The 21479-nt window shown below is 38.9% G+C and overlaps 1 protein-coding gene across 5 annotated transcripts in view; it reads left to right on the forward strand.

Moving 5' to 3' along the window:
• The window catches only part of KIF13A (kinesin family member 13A), a 104654-nt gene extending 83175 nt beyond the window's left edge, over nucleotides 1-21479 (forward strand). For 2 of the 5 annotated variants that reach the window (XM_069008020.1, XM_069008023.1), the window contains 18 exons: nucleotides 390-563; nucleotides 1083-1234; nucleotides 1349-1481; nucleotides 1572-1718; nucleotides 2685-2723; nucleotides 4014-4113; nucleotides 4202-4328; nucleotides 5377-5432; nucleotides 6550-6674; nucleotides 7682-7858; nucleotides 8245-8337; nucleotides 9171-9323; nucleotides 9738-9815; nucleotides 10344-10391; nucleotides 10859-10970; nucleotides 11909-12060; nucleotides 18073-19162; nucleotides 20019-21479. In XM_069008020.1, the coding sequence (XP_068864121.1) occupies nucleotides 390-563; nucleotides 1083-1234; nucleotides 1349-1481; nucleotides 1572-1718; nucleotides 2685-2723; nucleotides 4014-4113; nucleotides 4202-4328; nucleotides 5377-5432; nucleotides 6550-6674; nucleotides 7682-7858; nucleotides 8245-8337; nucleotides 9171-9323; nucleotides 9738-9815; nucleotides 10344-10391; nucleotides 10859-10970; nucleotides 11909-12060; nucleotides 18073-19162; nucleotides 20019-20305 (3243 nt within the window). In that variant the 3' untranslated portion in view covers nucleotides 20306-21479. Of the gene's footprint in view, nucleotides 1-389; nucleotides 564-1082; nucleotides 1235-1348; nucleotides 1482-1571; nucleotides 1719-2684; nucleotides 2724-4013; nucleotides 4114-4201; nucleotides 4329-5376; nucleotides 5433-6549; nucleotides 6675-7681; nucleotides 7859-8244; nucleotides 8338-9170; nucleotides 9324-9737; nucleotides 9816-10343; nucleotides 10392-10858; nucleotides 10971-11908; nucleotides 12061-12606; nucleotides 12691-18072; nucleotides 19163-20018 lie in introns of all 5 variants that reach the window. The other 3 variants (XM_069008022.1, XM_069008024.1, XM_069008025.1) reach the window with 2 other exon arrangements.

The following is a 21479-nucleotide window of genomic DNA, read 5'->3' on the forward strand; positions in this document are numbered from 1 at the left end:
GATTTAATTTGTATTAGTTTCTAGTAGATGTACATCTGCATCATAAATACTGGTGTTACAAGGACTATTTGCAGACACAGAAGGGGAAACAGTTCCCTGTAACTATACCCTGTAGTTTGATCACCCTATGTAGTATCTATGGGTGGTGTATGGATTAAATTTCTTCTGTGATAAAGCATTTCATTCTCCACTCGAGCTTATCAGCTTCCTCAAACGAAACATGTACATGGGTGAGGTCCTTACATCTACATTTATGTATATGCAAAATAAGATTTCCTAAATGGGAATGTCCTTACTGCCCTTTAAATTTCTTCTTGGCTGTTGGTATTTAATTTTCAGTTGAAGAAGAAACAATCATATTCGTGACAACATCTGTTTTGTCTCCTCAGGTAAAAATAAAAGAAGCAACCGGACTGCCACCTAATCTCTCCAACTTTGTCTTTTGTCAATACACATTTTGGGATCAGTGCGAGTCAACAGTAGCAGCACCAGTGGTAGACCCAGATGTGCCTTCACCTCAGAGCAAAGATGCTCGTTTTACAGTGACCTTCTCTCACTGTAAGGTAAGTATTTTTATTTTGAAATAGTGTTACTAGGAGGATCATACGTTTGAGAGAAACTGTTCAGAGTCTGAACCTTATTTTGCTGGGGGAAGAAGGAGAGAGTTGAGTCATATAACTAATGACTTTTGACTATGCTTAAGAATGCCATAATATTTCAGTTCATCACTTCTTCAAAATGTAGCAAAAGGAAAAGATCTTTTAATTAGTGGTCTTTTAAATTCAGATGTCATCTTTAATATGTGGAGAAAGCTATTATTTATATAATGACTGATTATATACTTGTTTGGCAAGCTCAGTAGCTTAAAAGAGATCACTGGAGCTGTGACATCACTTATGCAGAAGCATGAATTACTGAGATGATGAGGTTTTACAACTTTCTTGTCCAGAGTTGAGCTTTGTGATGCATACTGTATGGTTTTATCGGGCAGGAAATTAGTTGTTCGGTGTGTCCTTACAAGCAAATTGAGGAGATGCACTTATTTAACATGGTTGAATGTGATTGTTTTTTCTCATTGCCAGGACTATGTGGTGAATGTCACAGAGGAGTTTTTGGAGTTCATTTCAGAAGGAGCTCTTGCTATTGAGGTGTGGGGTCACAGATGTACTGGCAATGGCAACTCTGTTTGGGAAGTTGATTCTCTTCATGCAAAAACTAGGACACTGAGAGACAGGTACAAATAAATTACAAATGAACACATCCATCAACTTTCTTAAAATTTTTTAGTACCTGTGCTGCACAAAATACTTTGAGGCAACCATGAGTTTTTATGGGGATGTCTTTTTAGATGGAATGAAGTAACTCGAAGAATAGAAATGTGGATTTCCATACAAGAATTGAATGAGATGGGTGAATACACTGCAGTTGAACTCCATCAGGCAAAAGATGTAAACACAGGGGGAATTTTCCAGCTTAGGCAGGTACGTATCTTTTGCTGGCCATCTTATTCATGCTTAAATTGATTTTTAAATTTTATTCTTAGTTTCTCTCTACCTCAATTTCCTGCTTAGGGTCATTCTCGCAGAGTTCAGGTGACAGTGAAACCCGTGCAGCATTCGGGAACGTTGCCTCTCATGGTAGAAGCAATTCTTTCAGTCTCTGTAGGTGGGGTGACTGCCAGATCAACCAAACTGCAAAGGGGCTTGGACAGCTACCAGGTAAGGCAGTAATTTCTCATTTTGATGTGGTTCTGCTGTTCTAGACCCAGCCTGACATAATTCCAAAAGAGACCTTAGCACACTGGTACGTGATTTGCAGTTTTACATGTGTTTGAGGTTAATACATGTAATGTGAGCATGTGGTGCTAAATCTGCTTCTTTTTTTGTTTATAACTCAATGTATGAGTGATAAAGTACCAAGTGTGGCAGGACAGAAGGAATATGGAAATTGTTTTTACCTTTATGTGTATAGGGGATTAATACTAGATTCCTAGTGTATTAGTTTCTCTACCTTCTAGGGATGGTGAAAGTTGAGGAGGGGAAAAACAGAAAAAAAAAAGAAATTTAGTAGAGAAAATGTAGTGAGATACTATTTAGCTTTTCAAAAACCACCAAGTTGTTATTTGATAAGAATCAAAAACAGTCATCACTGAATGTGAAAGGGATATTCCACATAGCCAATATAGTCCTTAAGAAGCATAAATTATTTCAGCTGATGCCGCATAAATTCATATTGGAAATAAAGCATAATTTTAACAGTGATGGCAAAGAACAAGTGGAATGGGCCACCCAGGGAAGCAAGGTGCCTTTTGTCAGAATTTTTGCATTCAGTTCCACAAGTAATTCCAAACCTGGATACAGATGAAACTGTAAAACTTGAGATTAGTGATCTGCTTGCTCAGTTGTTTTTCTGGCACTGGATTCTGGGGGGTTTTAAATTATCTTTTTTTTTTTAATAAACATATTCACTAATACTCAAATCATGGCTGAGCTGCTACAGTCTGTAATGAAAAAAAAAATCTTTCTACCTATTAATAAGACTAGTTATTTGAGTGTTGTGATTTTAACATTTTACAAGTTCGTGGCAGAAATATTTGTATTCATGTTTTGGATTATTTCTGTGAATTTCTGTTGAGCTAAATGCATGGATTTTTGTGTTTTACAAAATGTATTTTCTCCTACCAGAAGGAGGAGGATGATGGTGGTGATATGGATAGTTATCAGGTATTGCTGCTGTTGCTGTCAATCCTGCGGCATGGGGCACAGCTAATGCTAATGGCCAGCAACTCTCAAATGAACAAGCAAAAGCGGCTTTGAAATACACACGTGCTGTGCATTTTAGAGGCTACCTGGGCTATAAAACACTGCTATTTCAGTTTACCTTGTGACTTCATACTCTTACAGTGTCCTCTCTTCTCTAGTACTCTGCAGTCAGCTCTCCTAACTGGCTACATGAATTGCTATGGGAATAAAAGATTTGAAACTTTAATTTAGAATGAAAGCAGTTTCCTATGAATATCACAGGGAAAAGAGCCAGCAGCTGCAAGCATCCTTTCCAGGCAAATTATGCAGCATAGGATATTTTGTTTGTTTTCTAAAGAAAATATAACCTTTTAAGTTGTGCAGTTTCCTGAAATGCTTGAGTGAGAGAGAGTGGAGGATGTGAATGGGGGGTAGATACAGAAGCTTCAGTGAAGCAATTTTGTTTTATTTGCACAAAACCCAGCTTTGACCCTGTTTTTTTGTGTGATAAGTCGCAATTTAGGCAGTATAACAGAAGACTCATTTTAAAAGGTGACAAAGAGCAGAAGAGGAAATCCCCCCCAAAGTAAAATAAATTTCAGATTTCTACATAGAAGACTTCTTTCTAATAGGCAGTCTTACAGAAGTAAAACCAGTTAGGTGAGAATGCTGACATCCCTTAAAATGATGTGTTAGGTTTCCTAGCAATCTCAAAAATATAATTTAAAGGTACTAACTTCTTGCGGGCTGTTTATGCGCTTCCTGACATATCACAGAGAAGAACCAACCAGATTTTCTGTGATACCACAAAGCATGATTGCATGATGGGTTTTGTTTGCATGAGAAATCTTTTAATTGCACTGATAGCAGCTGCTAGCAATGGAATTTTGTGCAGGTTTGAGGGTGTACTGACCTGTCTAATCTTTAGGAGAACTTATGATCAACTGATGATACCGGGTTTTCCTCTTCCATATGCTATTCAAAAGTTTGATTGCCACTTCTGTGAGTAATTAGCTCATGGTGTGTAATCTGTTCAGCAGCAGAGGCAGTCACATTTTCTTTTCTCCTGTTGGAATCTGAGACCTGAAAGCAAATAAACTTCCATTCATGGGTGATGAGGTACTTAATCAGTGTGCATGTCATTTGGGGGAAAAAAGTTTTCTGCATCATGCAAGCCATTTAATATAAATTCTGATTAAATTACCACAAAATTCACTGCCCTTTATTCTTACCCACATAGTCGGGTGACTTTCTTCTCTGTTTCCATGCTAGGAAGAAGATTTAAACTGTGTGCGAGAAAGGTGGTCTGATGCATTAATAAAACGCAGAGAATACTTAGATGAGCAGATCCAAAAGATCAGCAACAAACAAGGTTTGCTTGAAGTCTCTGTCATAAGAAATGTATGCCCTATACCACAAAAAGTGTGTCTCGTGTGTAATCCTAATCTCTTCCACTGTAGAAAAATCTGAGGATGATATAGAACGGGAAGCCCGGCTGGTGGAGCAGTGGGTAGGGCTGACAGAAGAGAGGAATGCAGTGTTTGTTCCAGCACCAGGCAGTGGAATTCCCGGTGCCCCCGCAAATTGGTACGTTCAGAAAAGCCACTGGAGTTGTCAGCTTTTTGTCCATAAACTTTGTATGCTGCAAGGTACAAATCTAAGGATATTTTGGACTTTCCTATATTTTCCTGTAATACTACAAACTGCTTTCAGCTGGGAAGGCTTAGAAAGTCAGGTGCTGTTCTGAATGTAAGAAAGATTTGCTTAGCAAAGATATTACATAGAGTAGCTTTGAAGTAGCTTTCAAGGTTTGAAAATCACCTTTGAATATAATATAGTATTTTACAGTATATATATAATATAGTATTTATACAACTGAGAAGATTATCCAGTAGTTTGATTCCTTTCATATCAAAAGGAGTGATTGAAAGACGGATGGTAGAAAACGTGATAATGTCATTGATAAAGGGTGGAGAGGGAAGAAACTCTGATTTCAAAGGATGTTCTCTGTTTCATCTGAATTTGCAATATATTTCTCTTTAGCTTCATTTAAATCTGTGTTTTAACTAAGATCTTTGGAGCTGACATGTAAAAATGAGGAATGCAATGTGTTTGGTTTGGGAAAGTATGGACAAGAAATACTCCTAATTAAGTGTACACTAATGTCTCCAATAGTATTTGGGGAATAATGTAGCAATACTCTTTTCTCGCCATTTTTCCCCTTACCCACCTGAAGCGTGCTGTGATCATATAGCTAAAAGTGTGTTTATGGATATAAAGACTGCCAGTAGTTACATATCCAGTTTTTTGAAGGGTTGCTGACCTTTATATATGAGATGACTGCGACCAGTTAACTTCACAAGGAACAGAACAGGATGTTTAAAACTCTGGTCCTCACAGCAACTGCCACGTGCTGTGTGGTGTAAATTGAGTTTTGGCAAAGCTCTACATTTAGCTCTGTGTGTAGATAAACAAAAGGCTGTCTGTGCCACACAGGCATTCAGAGGAGCCATCAAAATGCTGCCAGCTTTAGCCATTGGTTACAATTAATGAATATTGTCAGAAGATCTGTTTGCCCAAATAAGCTTAGGTATGAATTTGCCTTCTTTGTTGACAGCATTTTGTTTTGTTTCAGGATTCCACCTGCGGGAATGGAAACACATATACCTGTCCTCTTCCTTGATCTGAATGGTATGTTGTAAAAGCAGATTAAGAAACTTGTGGAGGGGGAAATGGGGGATTAGTTTGGGTCAATAAATTGTTAAATGGAAGAATGAACCTGAAAGGTGTAAGAAATAAACAAGTCCTGGCAATGACACTGTCTGATATGGCTTGTAAAGTGCTTTTTCTTCTGGTTGTGTATGTTGGCATAATTAAGCACAACTATTTTAGAATAAAGATAAAAGTCAGGGAACGCAAGAGTACAGTGGTAGGCTGTACAACAGCAAATAGCGTAAGAAAGCAAGCTTAGTTTGAATCAAACAGCAGATGAGGAAATCCTGTAAGCATTTTGATGTACAAATTCACATGTCATTAAAACACTGATGGAGAATCTCCCAGTGCTTTCAGAGCTCCTTCCACTGACATATCTCTAGAGTCTTAAACAGCTCATTTAATGAAGACTGTGTTAGGGCTATAATGAGCATTTTTTAGAGAATCTAAGTGTTCTCCCTTTGAAGGCATTTAGTTTTAAATATGAGAAGAATAATGATATATATATTCTTAAGACACAGATACACAGTGTAAGTAACAAGAGAAGAGGTAGCTCCACATTTAAGGACTGTTTAGGAAGCAAGTCTAATTATAAACCTGAGCATAGAGCAGAAGAGGATCCACAGTCCGTATCACATCCAGCAGTGAAATGGGCTACTACACATATTTATATAGGCAATGCATCAATACCTGCTTTAGTGTATGCTTTTGGAAAATGCAATACCCTCCTCCTTCATCTGTGCTCACAAGGAATGTTTTTATCTTGGTTGGTTTTTTTTTTTTTTTTACTATCAGTAGAGATTAGCCGGCAAAAGATCAAATAGGATATTTAAACAGGTTGACTGTGTCATTGCACACCTTTTGTTTGTTTTTTTGTTTAGCTAAAAGCCTTATGTAGCCAGAACTGCTGTTCTCAATTTCTTTTTTATGCTGAAATAATCTTCAAAATTCTGCATATTAATAACATAAAGTAGGATTAAATGTATGATTAATTATGGCTAGGCCTTTATTAGGACTTTGCATTACAACTTTGCCTCTGTATATTCATACCCTTTGATATAAAACTATTTCATTCTTTGTACATTTGTTTCATTAGCTGATGACCTCAGTGCCAGTGAACAACTTATAGGTCCCCATGCCTCAGGAGTTAACTCAATACTACCAAAGGAGCATGGGAGCCCATTCTTTTATCTGCCGATCATAAAACACAGTGATGATGAGGTAAATTGTTAGCAAGCCTTCTTCTTGACAACTGCAGCTTGTGTTAATGCTTTCTTCTTATGTTTTATTTCCTACTTCTATGTATTTAATTATTATTATTACTACCCTTTTGTCTTAGAAGTACCATCTGTATCTATTGCTGCCTTTATTTTCTGGCCTATTTATTTAGAATTGAAGAGAATATAACTTGTTAGCTCTTTTGCCTTAATTCAGAGATGACAAGTCTTAGCTCTTGGCAAAAGAATAGTTCAACTGTCTGACTAAAAATCCCTTTTCCTGCTTTCCTCGTACCTTCATCATTCCTCTTGCAGACTCTTAGTTCTTCAGAAAAAACTACTTGATTTATTGTGCACGCTAGGCAAAGCTTAATACTTAAATAAAACTTTTTTCATTTGTAGCACAAAATTACTGTTTTTTAAATATATGGCTTGGGAATTATTGGAAATTAATGGTTCTGAATCCATTTTGGAATTTCTTAACTGACTCCTTCCATGTTCTGCGCCTATGCGCCTACTCAGGCCATTGTTTGAGACGTTTCCAGAATAAATGGGACAGCAGAGTTGGGGAGAAGGGAGACGGAAGGAAAAAAACCCTTCTGTTGGGGGCCATTATAACCTAATCCAACATAGATGGAAGATTTTACATTGAAATTAATATACTTTTAATATAGTAGCAGTAGGATTTGTATTGCTTCATCCAGTCTTCCTTCTGCTTTCCTTTCTGTCTCCAGCCATGTGAAGATTTTTTTTGGGGGGGGAGGGTTTGCACAGTGCAGGGATTGTGGTCATGATTGTTTGCCCCAGTATCTTAATACCTCTTTTTTGCTTCTTCTGATAAATTCCTTGTTATGAAAAGGAGGTTGGACTCCACTTTGTTCAATGATGCTGATTTTTCTCTCATTAAGGAATTGTTTTACTTCAGGTTAAATCATTGCAAATGATACCTGTTGTTAGACTAATAAAATCTTTAATTTCCCTTTCCCTCTTCCACTTAATTTGTCTGCATAGGTTTCAGCCACTGCTGCCTGGGACTCTTCTGTCCATGATTCAGTGCACCTGAATAGGGTAACTCCTCAAAATGAGAGAATTTACTTAATAGTGAAGACTACTGTGCAGCTCAGTCACCCTGCTGCAATGGAACTGGTATTACGCAAAAGGATTGCAGCCAACATTTATAACAAGCAGGTAAAAAGTTCATATATTCTTTTATTCCTTGTTTTGTTTCATATTCTTAATTTAATGAATGTGCTTTCTTAGCTGCTTGCTTAATTTCATGAGTCTTACAAGAGGTAAATGAAAACTAGGTTTTTATAGGTTGCAGTGAAGCTGTGTACTGGTATATTTCTTTGAACTGTCCATTTTTCAACTGATTGAACTTAGTAGTGTTGTATACAGAGCACAGTGCTGTAAAGAGTGCTTAAAATGTCATAAATGCTAAAAAAAGTAACTTAATAAATTATGGTTCTGATTGCCTTTGTAATCAATCAGATTTTGCATTGCACCTTTTTATTTCTTAGGATGTCATAAATAATAATTATCAAAACAGTAACTGAAAATTACTTTCTTTCTAGAGTTTTACCCAGAGCCTGAAAAGGAGAATATCCTTGAAAAATATATATTATGCCTGTGGAGTGACGTATGAAATAGTATCCAATATACCAAAGGTAAATTATACTGTATTTCTCTGGCAAATTCACAGAAACCAATGGAATTGACCTACTGCAGTGGGTGATACTGATTAGAAAGTAAATGTCATGCTTTGCTGATATGAGGCAGCTTGCCAAAGTGGATGTACTGAAGTTCAGTGTGAGATCGTGTTTATCTTTAAACAGTTGAAAACTGTGGGGATTTATTTTCTCTTCCACTGTGTTTAACTGAGTTTTTGTAGCAGAGTTATTTTTGAAAGCCCATTAGTGTCTACAGGGAAAATACAGGGGGTACTCAGAGGAATTTTCAGGTCTGTGAAACAGAATAGCTGGGAAGCTGAGTTCACAGGAATATAAATTACCTTTTATAGAAAAAACTCATACAAGTTGTAAATGTACTATAAGATTTATTTTAAAGGTAAACAAACTGGACAAATGAAAAAATAAATAGTCTTGTCACCGTGTAATTGTCACCTTGTTGTAGTACTATTTAAATTTTAAACTCTAGGGAAATCACAGAATATTTTAAGATTTGGGAAGGAAATTACATTTCCTTGCCTAAGAAGTTGCCATTAGTTGAGCCTTAACATACACAGTTTCAGGTTATATATGCATTATTTCTGGAAGTGCATTTACTACAGCAAATGCTCAAAACTTCTCCTAAGCTTGATCTCTTCAGCATCATTTGCATCTCTATTGAAAAGCCCTGGATCACTGACTGTAATTAGGCTTGCTGCTAAGTTTAAGATGCCCAATTCAAGTTAATTTCTGGATTGAACTGGTCTGAAAAAGTGAACTAACACAATTGTCTTTACTTTTTGAAACCTTCAATGGTGTAACTTCTACTTTAGGCTACAGAAGAAATTGAGGATCGTGAGACCTTAGCACTGATGGCTGCAAGGAGTGAGAACGAGGGCACATCCGATGGCGAAACCTACATTGAGAAATACACACGTGGTGTGCTGCAAGTGGAGAACATTCTGAGCCTTGAACGACTTAGACAGGCAAGGAAAAGGCATTTCTTGCAGCCTTTGTGCTATCTTATGAGAATTCAAGAAGAGATGATTGATCTTTTAAAAATACTGTGTTACTTTTTTTTTTTAGTTGGGTTTTTTTTTTGAGATTGTTGGACAGATAAATGTAAGACTAAGTTACTTCTGTGAAATGGAAATTCCCAGTGGTGGTGGATGTAGTAACTAAAGCTGGCAATGCTGTAGTACTCAGAACCTGAACAGGCAAAGGGCAAAGAATGAATTGCAGACAGAAGCTTTTGGTGGTTGTGTGTGCAAGTTAAGGTTTGTGAATACAGGCCCTGATTGCTGCTGTTAGCTCCACTGAAAAAAAGTCCCTATCCTGCTAGCTCAGTTCTCCTGAGGAGACCATGGCATTGCTGTTAGTGTTTTGTTCTCTTTACACAGGCAGTCACTGTCAAAGAGGCTCTCTCCACCAAAGCCAGGAACATCCGCAGGAGCATCAGCACTCCGAATGTGCACAACGTAAGGACACTTCATCATCCAGTGCATTAGCACTGATGGGGCAGGGGCTGCTCTCTGTGTGCTGATGTAGTGCTTGCACAACGAGATACGGTGATGATTACTCTGTGCTGGGACTAACCAGCCTGTGGAAAGCGGTCATGAAGTGAAACCCCTCCCCACCGTCCTAGGAGATAACAAAATTAACAGGGAAATGGGAGGGTTGGTTGAAACTCTTCTCCTTTTATAAGGATATCCATTTAGGAAGTAGTTCACAATGACAACTGCCCTGATTCAGATTACTTTTATCTTCAAGTCCCTTTTAACTTTTTTTACAGTGTAAAGGGGTAGTTTCCATTTTGTGTGCATTTTATGTGATCTCCTCTCACCCACTCATACAGCAGAAATGTAGATGTCTTTTTACATCATCTGGTCTGAAAAGAGGGAACAAAAGAGTTATTAGGACTAAATGATCACAGTGTTTCCTCAAGGTATTATATTTCATAAATAAAAGGCAGGCATTTTGTCATTCTATCTGTTGGTGTTCCGTAGGTGTCCTGTAGCCGACTGGATCTTTCTGCCTGCGATGAAGATGACAAGGTATGGAAACATAGCAACAAACGGCTCACATTCCCAGATTTCCCACCCCCACCAGAAGCAAGAATTGTTTGAGAATTGAGGGGAGGGGAAAGAAGGAAAATAGAAATATTTTTTCCTTTAATAGTATTTAAAGCAGTTGATTTACATAATATATCTTCAAAGTTCTGCACCAATTACATATAATTTTGCATTAAACCTTATTGTCCTTCTCTGCTTTTCATATTGGAATTATATAAACTGATATTTAAGAAAGAGAGCAAAACTTTAAATACTTACTTACCAGCTAATTAGCTTTTAAACAATCCATTTTTGTGCAACAGGAAAATTGTCTGAAGTCAGTAATTGACATACCTTTGGTTTGTGGGGTTTGGTTGACTTTTAAAAAAAACAAACACCTAAGTTTAGCTATTATTTTTTCCACATTTGCCTGCATCATCACACAGATGTATGTATTTTTGGTTTTTTAGGGTTGGTCTGAAAGTCACCTAGATATATCTGACTGTTGTTCCAGTTATCAAGACGTATCATGCTATGGTACTTTACCCAGGGAGTCACCTCGCAAGAGCAAAGATGGCAGTGGTGAGACTTCATATATGTAATGACAGTGCTGGTGGATTTTTATTTACTGCATTAAATTGAAAATTAAATTCCCAATGCTCTCTTCCTACTAAATGTGTTATCCAGCTTCTACTCAAGGAGCTAAATGTAATCTGGAAATAGGGGAGAAAGGGAGAAATGCGTAAGACATCCAGGAAAGGGTGTAAAGTTGAGGGTATCCAAAAAACCAAGAGGAGGGCAGAAGAATGTGCTAAATATAAATCAAAACTGTAGAAGAAAAAAGAAAAAAAAACAAAAAATGACAGACACACAAAAGAACAAAAAGCAGCTGCTGTTATTTTATGAATTCTAAAATAAAGGTGTTTTTTTTTAAAGTGGGAAGTGTCCTTAGACAGGTTCTTTACTTGATATGTGGATATTGGCTGTGCCTCTGTGTCGGTGTGTCACAGGTGCCTTATTTCCTTTAGGTCACATTGCAGCATGCTCTTTTTGACCAGGTGGTGCAGGTAGAAATACCAGTGCAGTAAAGTGGAACTGAGGGCTTACTCATCGCTTCCTTGCTTATAATTTCCTTTTTCATCATCCTGGCTGTGCAGGATGGCTGGCTTGGTTACAGAGCAGATTTGCAGTGTTGTGGGCAGAGGTCAGGTGAGGCACAGGAAAAAAAGAGCTTGTCAGTACCAGTTTCAGGGATACTTCCCACTGTTTTTATGACCAAGATGAAAAGGAGAAATGTTGGAGCCTCAGAATGGAGGGGGCAGATACTGCTGTTTTCTGCTTTCCTTCTATTTCCAGACTTCTCTGAGGATCTCACTGAACTCTGCATTATTTCATGCCTAGGCCAGTGGTTAAATACTAAAGCACGGACATTTTTCTGTAGCCAGCAAGTTATTTTGAAATATGCTTTTGCAGTCAGGATATGAAGAACTGAAATACACTATTTTTGCTTTTTTACCTAGGTGTTGTAGCAGAGAATTCCCATGCTTTAATGGCCAGCCCTTTTAAAGCATTTTCTCCCCAGCCACCAAAGTTTTTCAAGCCCTTAATGCCAGTGAAAGAGGAACATAAAAGGAAGACCCCACTTGAAAGCCGACCTCTGCTTAGTCAAGAGGTAATCTTTGAAAACCACCTGCTTTTTTAAAGGCGATGGAGTGATTTTGTGTACTTGGCAAATCATTTGCATCTGTTGCAACAGAATTTTGTAATTCTCTGGTAAAATTATTCAGGCCACTCTTTATATGTGGTGGAATTTTGCTGTTTGCTTTTTACCTGAATACTGGGTTTGTGGGTTTTGGGGTTTTTTTTACTTCTTGGTAAGTATTCTCCTCTACAGGATACTTCTGTTCTAAAGTAGCAGTAACCTACCTTTTTTTTTTAAATTCTTCAGTAAGATGTTGGTGTGGTTTTTTTCATAGATCAAACATAATTCTGTGAAACTATTCTGGGGTGGTTACAATTCTGGCCTTTATTCCTCACTCTCAAACTCTGGGAGGAGCGCATGAGTTTCCCTAGCCATTAACTTGAATTTTGATGCCTATATGGCCAGCATGGGTGTTTCACCTTCATCTCATCTCACAGCTTTCTAACTTGGCACCCATTTAGCACTGTGGTCAGAGCTGTGGTTTGTGTGATGTGTTGTGTGTCTCAACCTTTGCAGAGCATGCCTCCATCTCAGGTGCACTGTTTTGGCTGTTCTGTGCCTGCAGGAAGCAGTGCCAGCAGCATGCCTGAGGAGAAGATTGTAAGTTTTGTACCAGTGTCTGTCTTGAGGCCTGGTGGTGGGCTCAGAGCCATTTGGTGGTGGGCTTGAGGGACTCATGCTACTGCAGCAGGAAAAAGAAGTCATGATGTGGATATAACCACTTGTGAGTGATTGTAGGTTATGGTTATAACAGTTGCTTGTCTGGCTTGCAAATGCACTCTGTCATTGGAACTAACTCCACTGGGGGTTTTGTGTTTTGTTTTTGTTTTGTTTTGGGTTTTAATGTTTATATGTCATTTGTCTTGTGGGGTGGGGGGAGAGGGGAGGCTGTAGTGTTTACAGGGCACAAATGATCAAGTAAAGGATTGGTTAGTGAGCCATGCTGTTGTCACTCTAATATACCTTGTATGTTACCTAGATTTTGTGACTATACCCCAGAGTAAATGGAATGATCCCAGTTGGTGTAAGTAACTGTGCATTTAGGTGTGGGTACACTTTAAAAAGCTTATAATTGCCTGGCGTGGAAGTAATATGACTAAAATAAGACTGCCGCTCTTAATTAACGTGCAGCCTGTCTTCATCATAATTAAGGTGGAAATTGAGGTGGAGGGATTTTGTTTTAATCTTCATCTGCTAAATCCTTTTCTCACTGCTGCTTCAACAAAAGGTGTATCATCGTTTCTGCTGTATGATGGTTTTGGTTTTGGGGCTGTGGAACATGGCTGCAAATACTTGCTTTAATCAGAGCTATAGATTTAAAATTCAGAACCTTCAAATTATTTCCTCTAAGTGTTATAGGCCACCTTTCCACAAAATGCCAGTGATGGATTCTTCCTATTCAAAAGTTATTTTCATTCCTACCATATAGCCAAGCCATTAAAAAACTGTTCTGGATTTCTAATGCTATTTTGTAGGTTGTTAGACCAAAGTATCCCGAGTGTTGTGTATATTTGAAGCTTGGCTGCTGCGTTTGGGTGGCAGCTGTTTTACTCTTGATTGTGTTAATTTTCCGTAAGGTAGCTGACGTGCTGACTCACACTGAGTCACTGATACAAATAGCATGAAGGTATTTGGAAGAAAAAAATCTAGTGGGTTGAAAAAACATCCCTTGGAAAGTAAATTGTTACAAAACTTTCCATAGCAACTTGAGGGCAGTTTTAATCCCTTGAGTGAAAACAAAGTCCCACCCCATGCATGCCCTGAATTAACCCAGGCACTTGCCTGTGCTGCTTTCCACAGATATGCAGAAGCTTTCAGAGCTAGAAAAGAGCAATATCCTGCCACCAGGCTTTTCCTACTAGAAGGGAGCTAATTCACTGAACACTGTAAACCTGCTGTAGCCAACCATGGAAAGAGCACTTCTTTCAGTTCTCAGCAGCTTGCTCCTGCTGGCTTCTCCCTTGTATCAACACAACTTTTTGTTTGGTTGCATAGGAAGTGAGATCAAGGGAACTGATCCACCCAGTTAATGGCTTGACTGCCTTGGAGTTATAGTTCATTTGGATCTACTCCTCTCTCTGATGACCTTTTAGACCCTTGAGTGGGTCCTGGGGAGACAGGCAAGAAGTAGCAGCCGCTAGTGGGGAGGAGGTTGACATGCCTACTTTGTGGAGTCCTGCCAGCCTGTGGTGTTGTGTTTAGCAAATGGTGCTTCTGAAGCGTTTTATCACTTTAGGAAAGAAGCCTTTGTAGGATGTAGGCTTCCCAGACTACCCCATTTTTCAGAGCTGCAGTGAGTCTTATGTTTTAACTAGGCTGGAGTATTCCAATATTCAAAACACATCTGTCAAAGGAAGGGGGGGGGGAAGAAAGCAGTTAACAAAAAATATTTTTATTCAGTTGGCCTGAAATAGAGCATTCAACCTGAAATTTCAGAGAGTACTTACACGTGCTTGATAATGCAGCTATATCAAAACAGCATGATATAGGGGCCTGTTCTATATAATACAGGAGTGCAGTGGCTTATGTTAAGGTCAGATTGTATGTTTTCATATTAAGTGTATTTAAATACTGCCAGTAATTAACATGTCCAAGGTGGGGTTGGCTAAGAGGAAAGCCTCCTAGCATGCAATAAAAATTGAGGGATGCACCAGTGATACAACCACTAGGTAAGTATTACTGATTTTTAAATTAGTAAAATGGGAACTAAGTTGTTGAGGTTACTTGAGAGGTGTAATTTAGGGATTTGAAAGCTCGGATGCTTTAACCCTTAATGACACAGTATCTTTGTTACAAAGCAGGTGTAGGGAAGCTGCTCTGTGCTCTTGCTTATTTTGCTTCTTTACTGCTAGAACTTGATGTATAGTCTTGTTTCCTTAGTTCTTGCTGTCATGGCCTTTCTGTTACCAGTTCTTAAATCTGCTTTTCATTATAGTCATTCTGTTACATCCCAGGGAAGTTGCTGAAGTTTCTTGACCAGTTTTGCAAAGGTTTTATCTTTATTTATACCAATAGCCTGAGCTGTACAAAGGCACCTTCTTTCTTTTTTTCCCCAACATCTCACATCCACAGAAATTTGAAGAACTCTGATATTGCTTTGTTTCTGGAATTGCCCAATCAGGAAACTTAAGAGGAGCTCTGAAAGGAAGTATGTCTTGTCCCCACCAGGGGCGTCTTTTGTCTGTCACAAGGTGGTGTCTCAGAACCTATTCGCAGCATTCTTCATAGCCCATGTCCTAGTAAGGAGATTGGTTCTCTGTACCTTAGCTTTTGTACTTGTGATGACAGATAACCCTGAAATGGCACATGACCAACACTGTGGTTACTTGTTTGACCTTTCCTAATCAAGTCACCAGTGTCTGTGTGTCTGCACAGCCGTTTCTCAGTTACAGCCTCTTAACCAGTCTGATTCTGAACAGGGACACCACCGATGTGGGTTTTTTTCAGTCAAATGAGGAATCCTGCAAGTTTCAAAGGAGACACAAAAAACTCTGTTATAAAAATACCTTTTGGTCTCAAGGGGACATTTAGCTAGTATCGACTAGAAATACTTCCTTCATTAAATGTTTATTAGTTTGGAGTTCATATATAATCTTCAACTTGAAAAAGTATATTTGATAAAATCTTAGTTTTTAAAAAAAAAAAAAACCAAACTATCGGGCTCTGCATAGAACAAAACTTTGTTTTGCAAAAGTGAAAAGGGCAAAAGGAAAGAAATATGCAGAATGATTAAGAAAACATCCCTCAGAGATGAGCAACTGGTATCCTGCAATATGCAAAAAAGATGCTTTGCATAAGGCTTTAGTGCTTGGAAGGGTATTCTTAATCTCAGGAAAGCAGGTATTAATTTTTTCCTTTACTTCTAAAGGAATTGTGGATTTCAGATGTAAGTAGCAAGATTTTCAGTAGTATAAATAATACTCAATAATGACATTTCTAACACTATTGCTCCTCTTCAGAGAAATAAAGAATTGCAGACTAAAGCCTTCATCCAAATTCTGTATGAGAGATAACTCTGAAACCATGCTGTAAAAATTAGTCAGCAAAGGATGCCAAGCCTTAACTTGAGCAAGTATTAATAATCTGAAATGTGGTTGGATTTGTTAGATATACTTAGACAAGTAGAGACATCCTGTTCAGATACTGATAGCTGTGCCAACAAAAAATTAATATTATTGAAAATCTTGAGTCATCTTAAGAGGCAACTCTGCATGGGTGATACTGAATTCTATTTTTATTCATGAGTTTGAACATGGTAGGAACAGAAATGAGACCTTGTGACAGATAAGGGCCGTCTGACCTATGGGGAGAGGCTGGAATATCTGGAGCTGTTTGGTTTTAAGGAGACCAGTCACAGGGGCATCTTACCAATGTATAAAAACACCTGATGGGCCAAGGCAGACTCTTTTCAGCAGTGCCCAGTGACAGAACATGAAGCAAATCAAAACACATGAGATTATTCCATCTGATCACAAGATGGAACAAGAAAACACTTTGTCTACTGTGAGGGGAGTCAAACACTGGAATGAGTTGTGCAGGAAGGTTACAGAGATCTCAAAACCCACCCAACTGGACTCTGTCTTGGACAGCCTGCTCTGGCTGACCTGGCTTGAGCAGAGGGCGATTGGGCTAACTGATCTCAAGGAGTGCCTTCCAATCCAAACAATTCTGTGGTTATTCTGACATGGGCAATCTGAGCAAATCTGTTTCCTGTCTGGGCTTTTGAAGTTTTGTTACACATTTATTTGAGCAGTCTTGGCCATTATGAAGTATAGCAAACACTTTCAAGAGGATGCTTATCCTGATGTGTTGGCACTCCATGGTCATCTGGTTAACTGTTCTGCTTTTCCTTTGACATTGGTGAATTGAGGTGTCTGAAAGCATACAGCTACTTCAGATATCATACAGATCTGCCTTGATTAGTATTTGAAATTTGTGATGCAGATAAAGGAACTGAGAAATAATAGGTGCTTAAGTTTCTTTAAAGTACTTCAGCAGTTTTCATTTTTCCTAAAATACAATTATTTCTAGTAGAAATTTGCTGTAAACTAACCATTCTTAATATATATGTCTGCATATACATATGTTTATACCCACATATATATGTATAAATGAAGACATATATGTATATAAAAAAGGAAGTACTTAAAAAAGCATCCATATGGAGTCCTGCCTACTGTATTTTATCTTGGGGGAGCAGCCCTACCATGTTGCTGGATTCTTTCTCAGATGCACCTTTACAGACTGAAGTCCTCAGCTTCAGATGGACTCTGTGAAAGCCACATCTGTGGTCTGGTCATGGTGCATCTCCACTCATCACCCAGAGGAAATTCAGGGAGGCACCTCCAAATTCTGCCAGGTTGATCAGTATCACTTATTTCCCTCCAAACGTGTACATGTATGGGTACAAATGCTTCCTTGAAGGTTCACTGTAATACTTGATCTTTTTGCTTGTATATTCAAACATCCTGAACATGTTCAGGTGGGATAGCCAGGGGTAAGCAAAATTATTTAGCCTCATTGATACCAGGTTAACAGAAAATCCCATTGTGCAAAGTTTTTAACAATCCCAAAGTTTTTTAATAATCTATATTGTAGCAGGGACTCTGTAAGGCCTTTTTCCATTCAAATTTATGTTTATCTTGTTAGCTGGTGAATTAGCTCTATACAGTACCTTCAGTAGGTTTAATTAGTCTAAATCATGGCAGAAAAAAAGTTTGTGGATGGAAACATATAACTTTCCTTTTATTGCTTTATATTTTCTGAACTGTTTAGAATTTATTTTCTCAAAATTGAATAGCTCAGTGTCGATAGGATATGTTCCCAGCAACTCTTTTCCATGGTGTCTTCCATTCCAGTTAAAGAATATTAAAGGTATATATTTCTCCATGCTCAGAAAGGAAGAAAATCAAGGATGGTTAGTTTATTTTGAAAACCTTGCTGTCACAGGTTCCTAATCCTAATTCCTCTCTTCATTTGCAGGACTCTGAGGAGGAAGACAGTGAGTTGGAGGCCATTAATAAGAAACTGATAAGTCCACAAAGTTTTCAAAATTTCCGGCCTTATGTACCGGAGGAGTTTGCTGACTTCAGTATTTACAATGCTAGCCTGGAGAACAGGGAGTGGTTTTCCTCTAAATCAGACTTCATGAGCTCACGTGTTCTTGAGAAAGAGGTATCCCGCAGCCCCACCACTAGCAGCATCACTAGTGGCTACTTTTCCCACAGTGCCTCTAACGCCACCCTGTCTGACATGCTTGTTCCCTGTAGTGATAGCACAGACCAGCTAGCCAGTCACACCAAGGAGCTGGACTCTAGTGATCCCTCAGGATCATCCCTCGCACATGATTTAAGATCTTCTTCGAACAAGGAATGTCGAGAGTCAGAGAAGGAGTTAGCGAGAGAGAAGTTACCTGTGTTACCACTGAAAGAAAACAGTGCCTTAACGGAGCAAGTACCACTGTCATTCAGTGCCACTGACAGAGACTCTCAGCAGTTACCCAGAGCTGGATCCCTCTCAGCTCTAAGTTCCTTGGATGGCAAAAACACCATTGAATTTTCAGCAGTGACAGTTGAGCACACGACGGATGTTCTGGAAGATCACTCCTTTACTGAGTTCATGGGCGTTGAAGATGGGAAGGACTTTGACCATTCAGCAGCTCCACAGTCGTGTTCCCTTCTGTCCTCTAATGGAGTGAGCGCCTCGGAGTCACCCCGAGGCCCTGGCAAGGGGCAGAGCACGTGCACAGGCCAGCAGAGCTCTGCAGCAGCAGCAGGTGACCGGCTTGCGGATGCTGTGGAAAGCCCTTTTGGTTCTGGACTGGTGAAAGAGACTTCAGACCCTGAGACTTACCCCGATGCTTCCGTGGAGGATTATATTACGAAGGACCACTTGGATGGTTCTGATTGTGAAGAAGGTGCTCCTGCAGATCAAGGCCATGTCTTGCCGAGCTGGGTGGCCGTGGGTGAGCAAGTCTGTGTTGGAAGTAATAAGATGGGCACAGTGAGATACGTTGGAACAGTGGATTTTTCAGCTGGAATCTGGGTTGGAGTTGAACTCAGTGTTCAGCTGGGTAAGACTAAATGTGTTCTGGGTTATCTATGCAGCTAGTGTGACCAATTTTTAAAGTCTTAGTACAATCATTCCTTCCCATTCAGTCCTGGGAAGTACCTCCAGTTTCATGAACCTTGGTATCTGGTACCCCCAGTTCTCATCTTCTTGGTTATAGGGATGCTCTGATCCCTTTTTAACTGTCTGAAAGCCCTGCTTTTGCATGTTGTGGTAGTTCCCCATTGGTACCCATCTGTTTTTACAGATCAGAGAAACAAGCAAAGCCTAAATTTGGCAGATTTTTTTAAAATCAGTGTGCACACATTCATGAACAGTGCTAACAATGTGCGTCACTTGTCAGATAGGTTTGCTGTCAGTGGCTTTTAGAGATTTATTGTTGTTTTCCACTGGGGAAAGATGAATTCCAGAGCACAGGTTTTCTTTTCTTCACTTTGGAGGGGTCAGAAAAAGTCAGTGCTCTGCAAGCGTTAAGAGACTTCTATAGAAATGCTGTTTCTAAGATTTTTTTGGGTAGTTTAATAGATATATCACTTATGCCAGAAGTTTGTCCCAGCTAAATTTTAAGCTTTGCAAGCAATTTGTTTTGAGGACAGTTTATTTTGCAAAATGAACACGTGCTTGACTTTTTAAACTGTTAGTTAACAAAGCAATATTTTAGAAAATAATCTTTTTGGTCTCATTTCAAGCCCTTCTTTCCAGGTTTTGTTCTCCGTAGTGTATGGTGAGCATCTGGCTCCTCACTCAGCAGGAACAACCTTGACTATTTGACAGATAATCAAAGCTATTCACACTTCAGGGCCTCAATTGTGCTAATGGCAGTACCAGCATTTAATCCTGTGCATTTCTTTCCCTTGAAGGGAAGCACGATGGAATTGTGAAAGGCAGAGAGTACTTCCACTGCAAACCTCGACACGGTGTTTTCGTTCGTCCAGGGCGCCTCAGCAAAGCACCAGCTCCCGCAAGGAAATCAAGTAGCACTTCCCGGTCTCAGGCATCTTCCACTTCAGAGAAACGGAAGAGTTCTGTGCTTCAAAGCTCATCAGTCACTCCCAAGACAGGAGGAGACGTCCTCTGCCATTCAGGAGATGCAGCGGCTTCTGCTTTTTCTAGGAAACAGGAAAACAGGAAATCTTGGATTAACTAAACTGCAGTATTTTTGCACTTACTACACGCATCACTGTGTAGAAAACTTTACGGATTTTTGAAGCTATTGTACATTTTAACCTGTCCATACGGAATGTGTATTCTCTAGAGTCCTTGACTTAATTCTCTAATTTTTTATAAATAATATATATATTATATATATATGAATGTGTACCTATAGTTTGTCTGCCAGTGGGCAGATACGGCTGCACACTAAAACACAGTTAAAGCTGATCTGTAGATAACTGAGGTACTGGACTATTTGTTACACAACAACTTGGGAGATATATTTTAAACAACAAAAGATATTTTATTGAGGAAAAACCAGGATGTAAATCCATATTTGGAAAAAAAACCCCAACCGCTACGGTTTGCTGTTCTTAATTACCAAAGAACTTGTTTTAGACTGACATATTTGCTGTTTATATCTTTCTATTGTAAATGTTTTAACTGGTAACTTGGTGCCATGTTTCTTTCAGTCACTGGGCACCGTGCAGCCTTATGTTCCATGTTTAAGCACACTGAAATATCCAACTGCTTCGTATGTTTTGTCTTCCTAGAGGCCTGCCACTGTGCTGACTTGGCATTGGAATGACTGACGATGCCTGAAGCTATGAGTCTGGCATTTCACATGTTAGCATAAGCCAGCCGGGCAGTTTGACTGCAGAAACAGTATTACTGCAAGGGTGTGAGAGGACAACATTTTGGGTTTTTTAGAGGGTTTTTTGGGTGTGGGGGTGGGGGGAGAAATGGGAAATAAAGAAGCAGTAAATGGATCATGACTGCAAACTTTGCACTTGTTACTTGTTGGTTATTATCAAGATGAAATAGAATCTGCTAAAGTAATTTTAATCTGTAAAGTTTATTTTAATAATGGGAATGATGGAGGGATTTATGTCTGGTGCTCATGAATTCCTAAGAAGGTTGTTCCACATGTAGATACTGTAGATGCCTGTACAAGCGTTCTGGATATTTGTAAAGCAACATGGTAAAAAATGAGTGAAGTGAATGGCCTGCTGTATCCTTTCTTTGTTCCTTAGCAAGTGAATGATTGAGATACCTGGGACCTTACTGAAAAGCTGCTGTTCTTTCTTTGATTGTTGTGTACAGTAAGCGGACTCTCGTATTTTACTATTTACTGTAAAGAACTGTAATTTATATACTGCCATACTGTA

Source organism: Aphelocoma coerulescens, chromosome 2 (assembly GCF_041296385.1).
Source record: "Aphelocoma coerulescens isolate FSJ_1873_10779 chromosome 2, UR_Acoe_1.0, whole genome shotgun sequence".
Classification (NCBI taxonomy): Eukaryota; Metazoa; Chordata; class Aves; order Passeriformes; family Corvidae; genus Aphelocoma; species Aphelocoma coerulescens.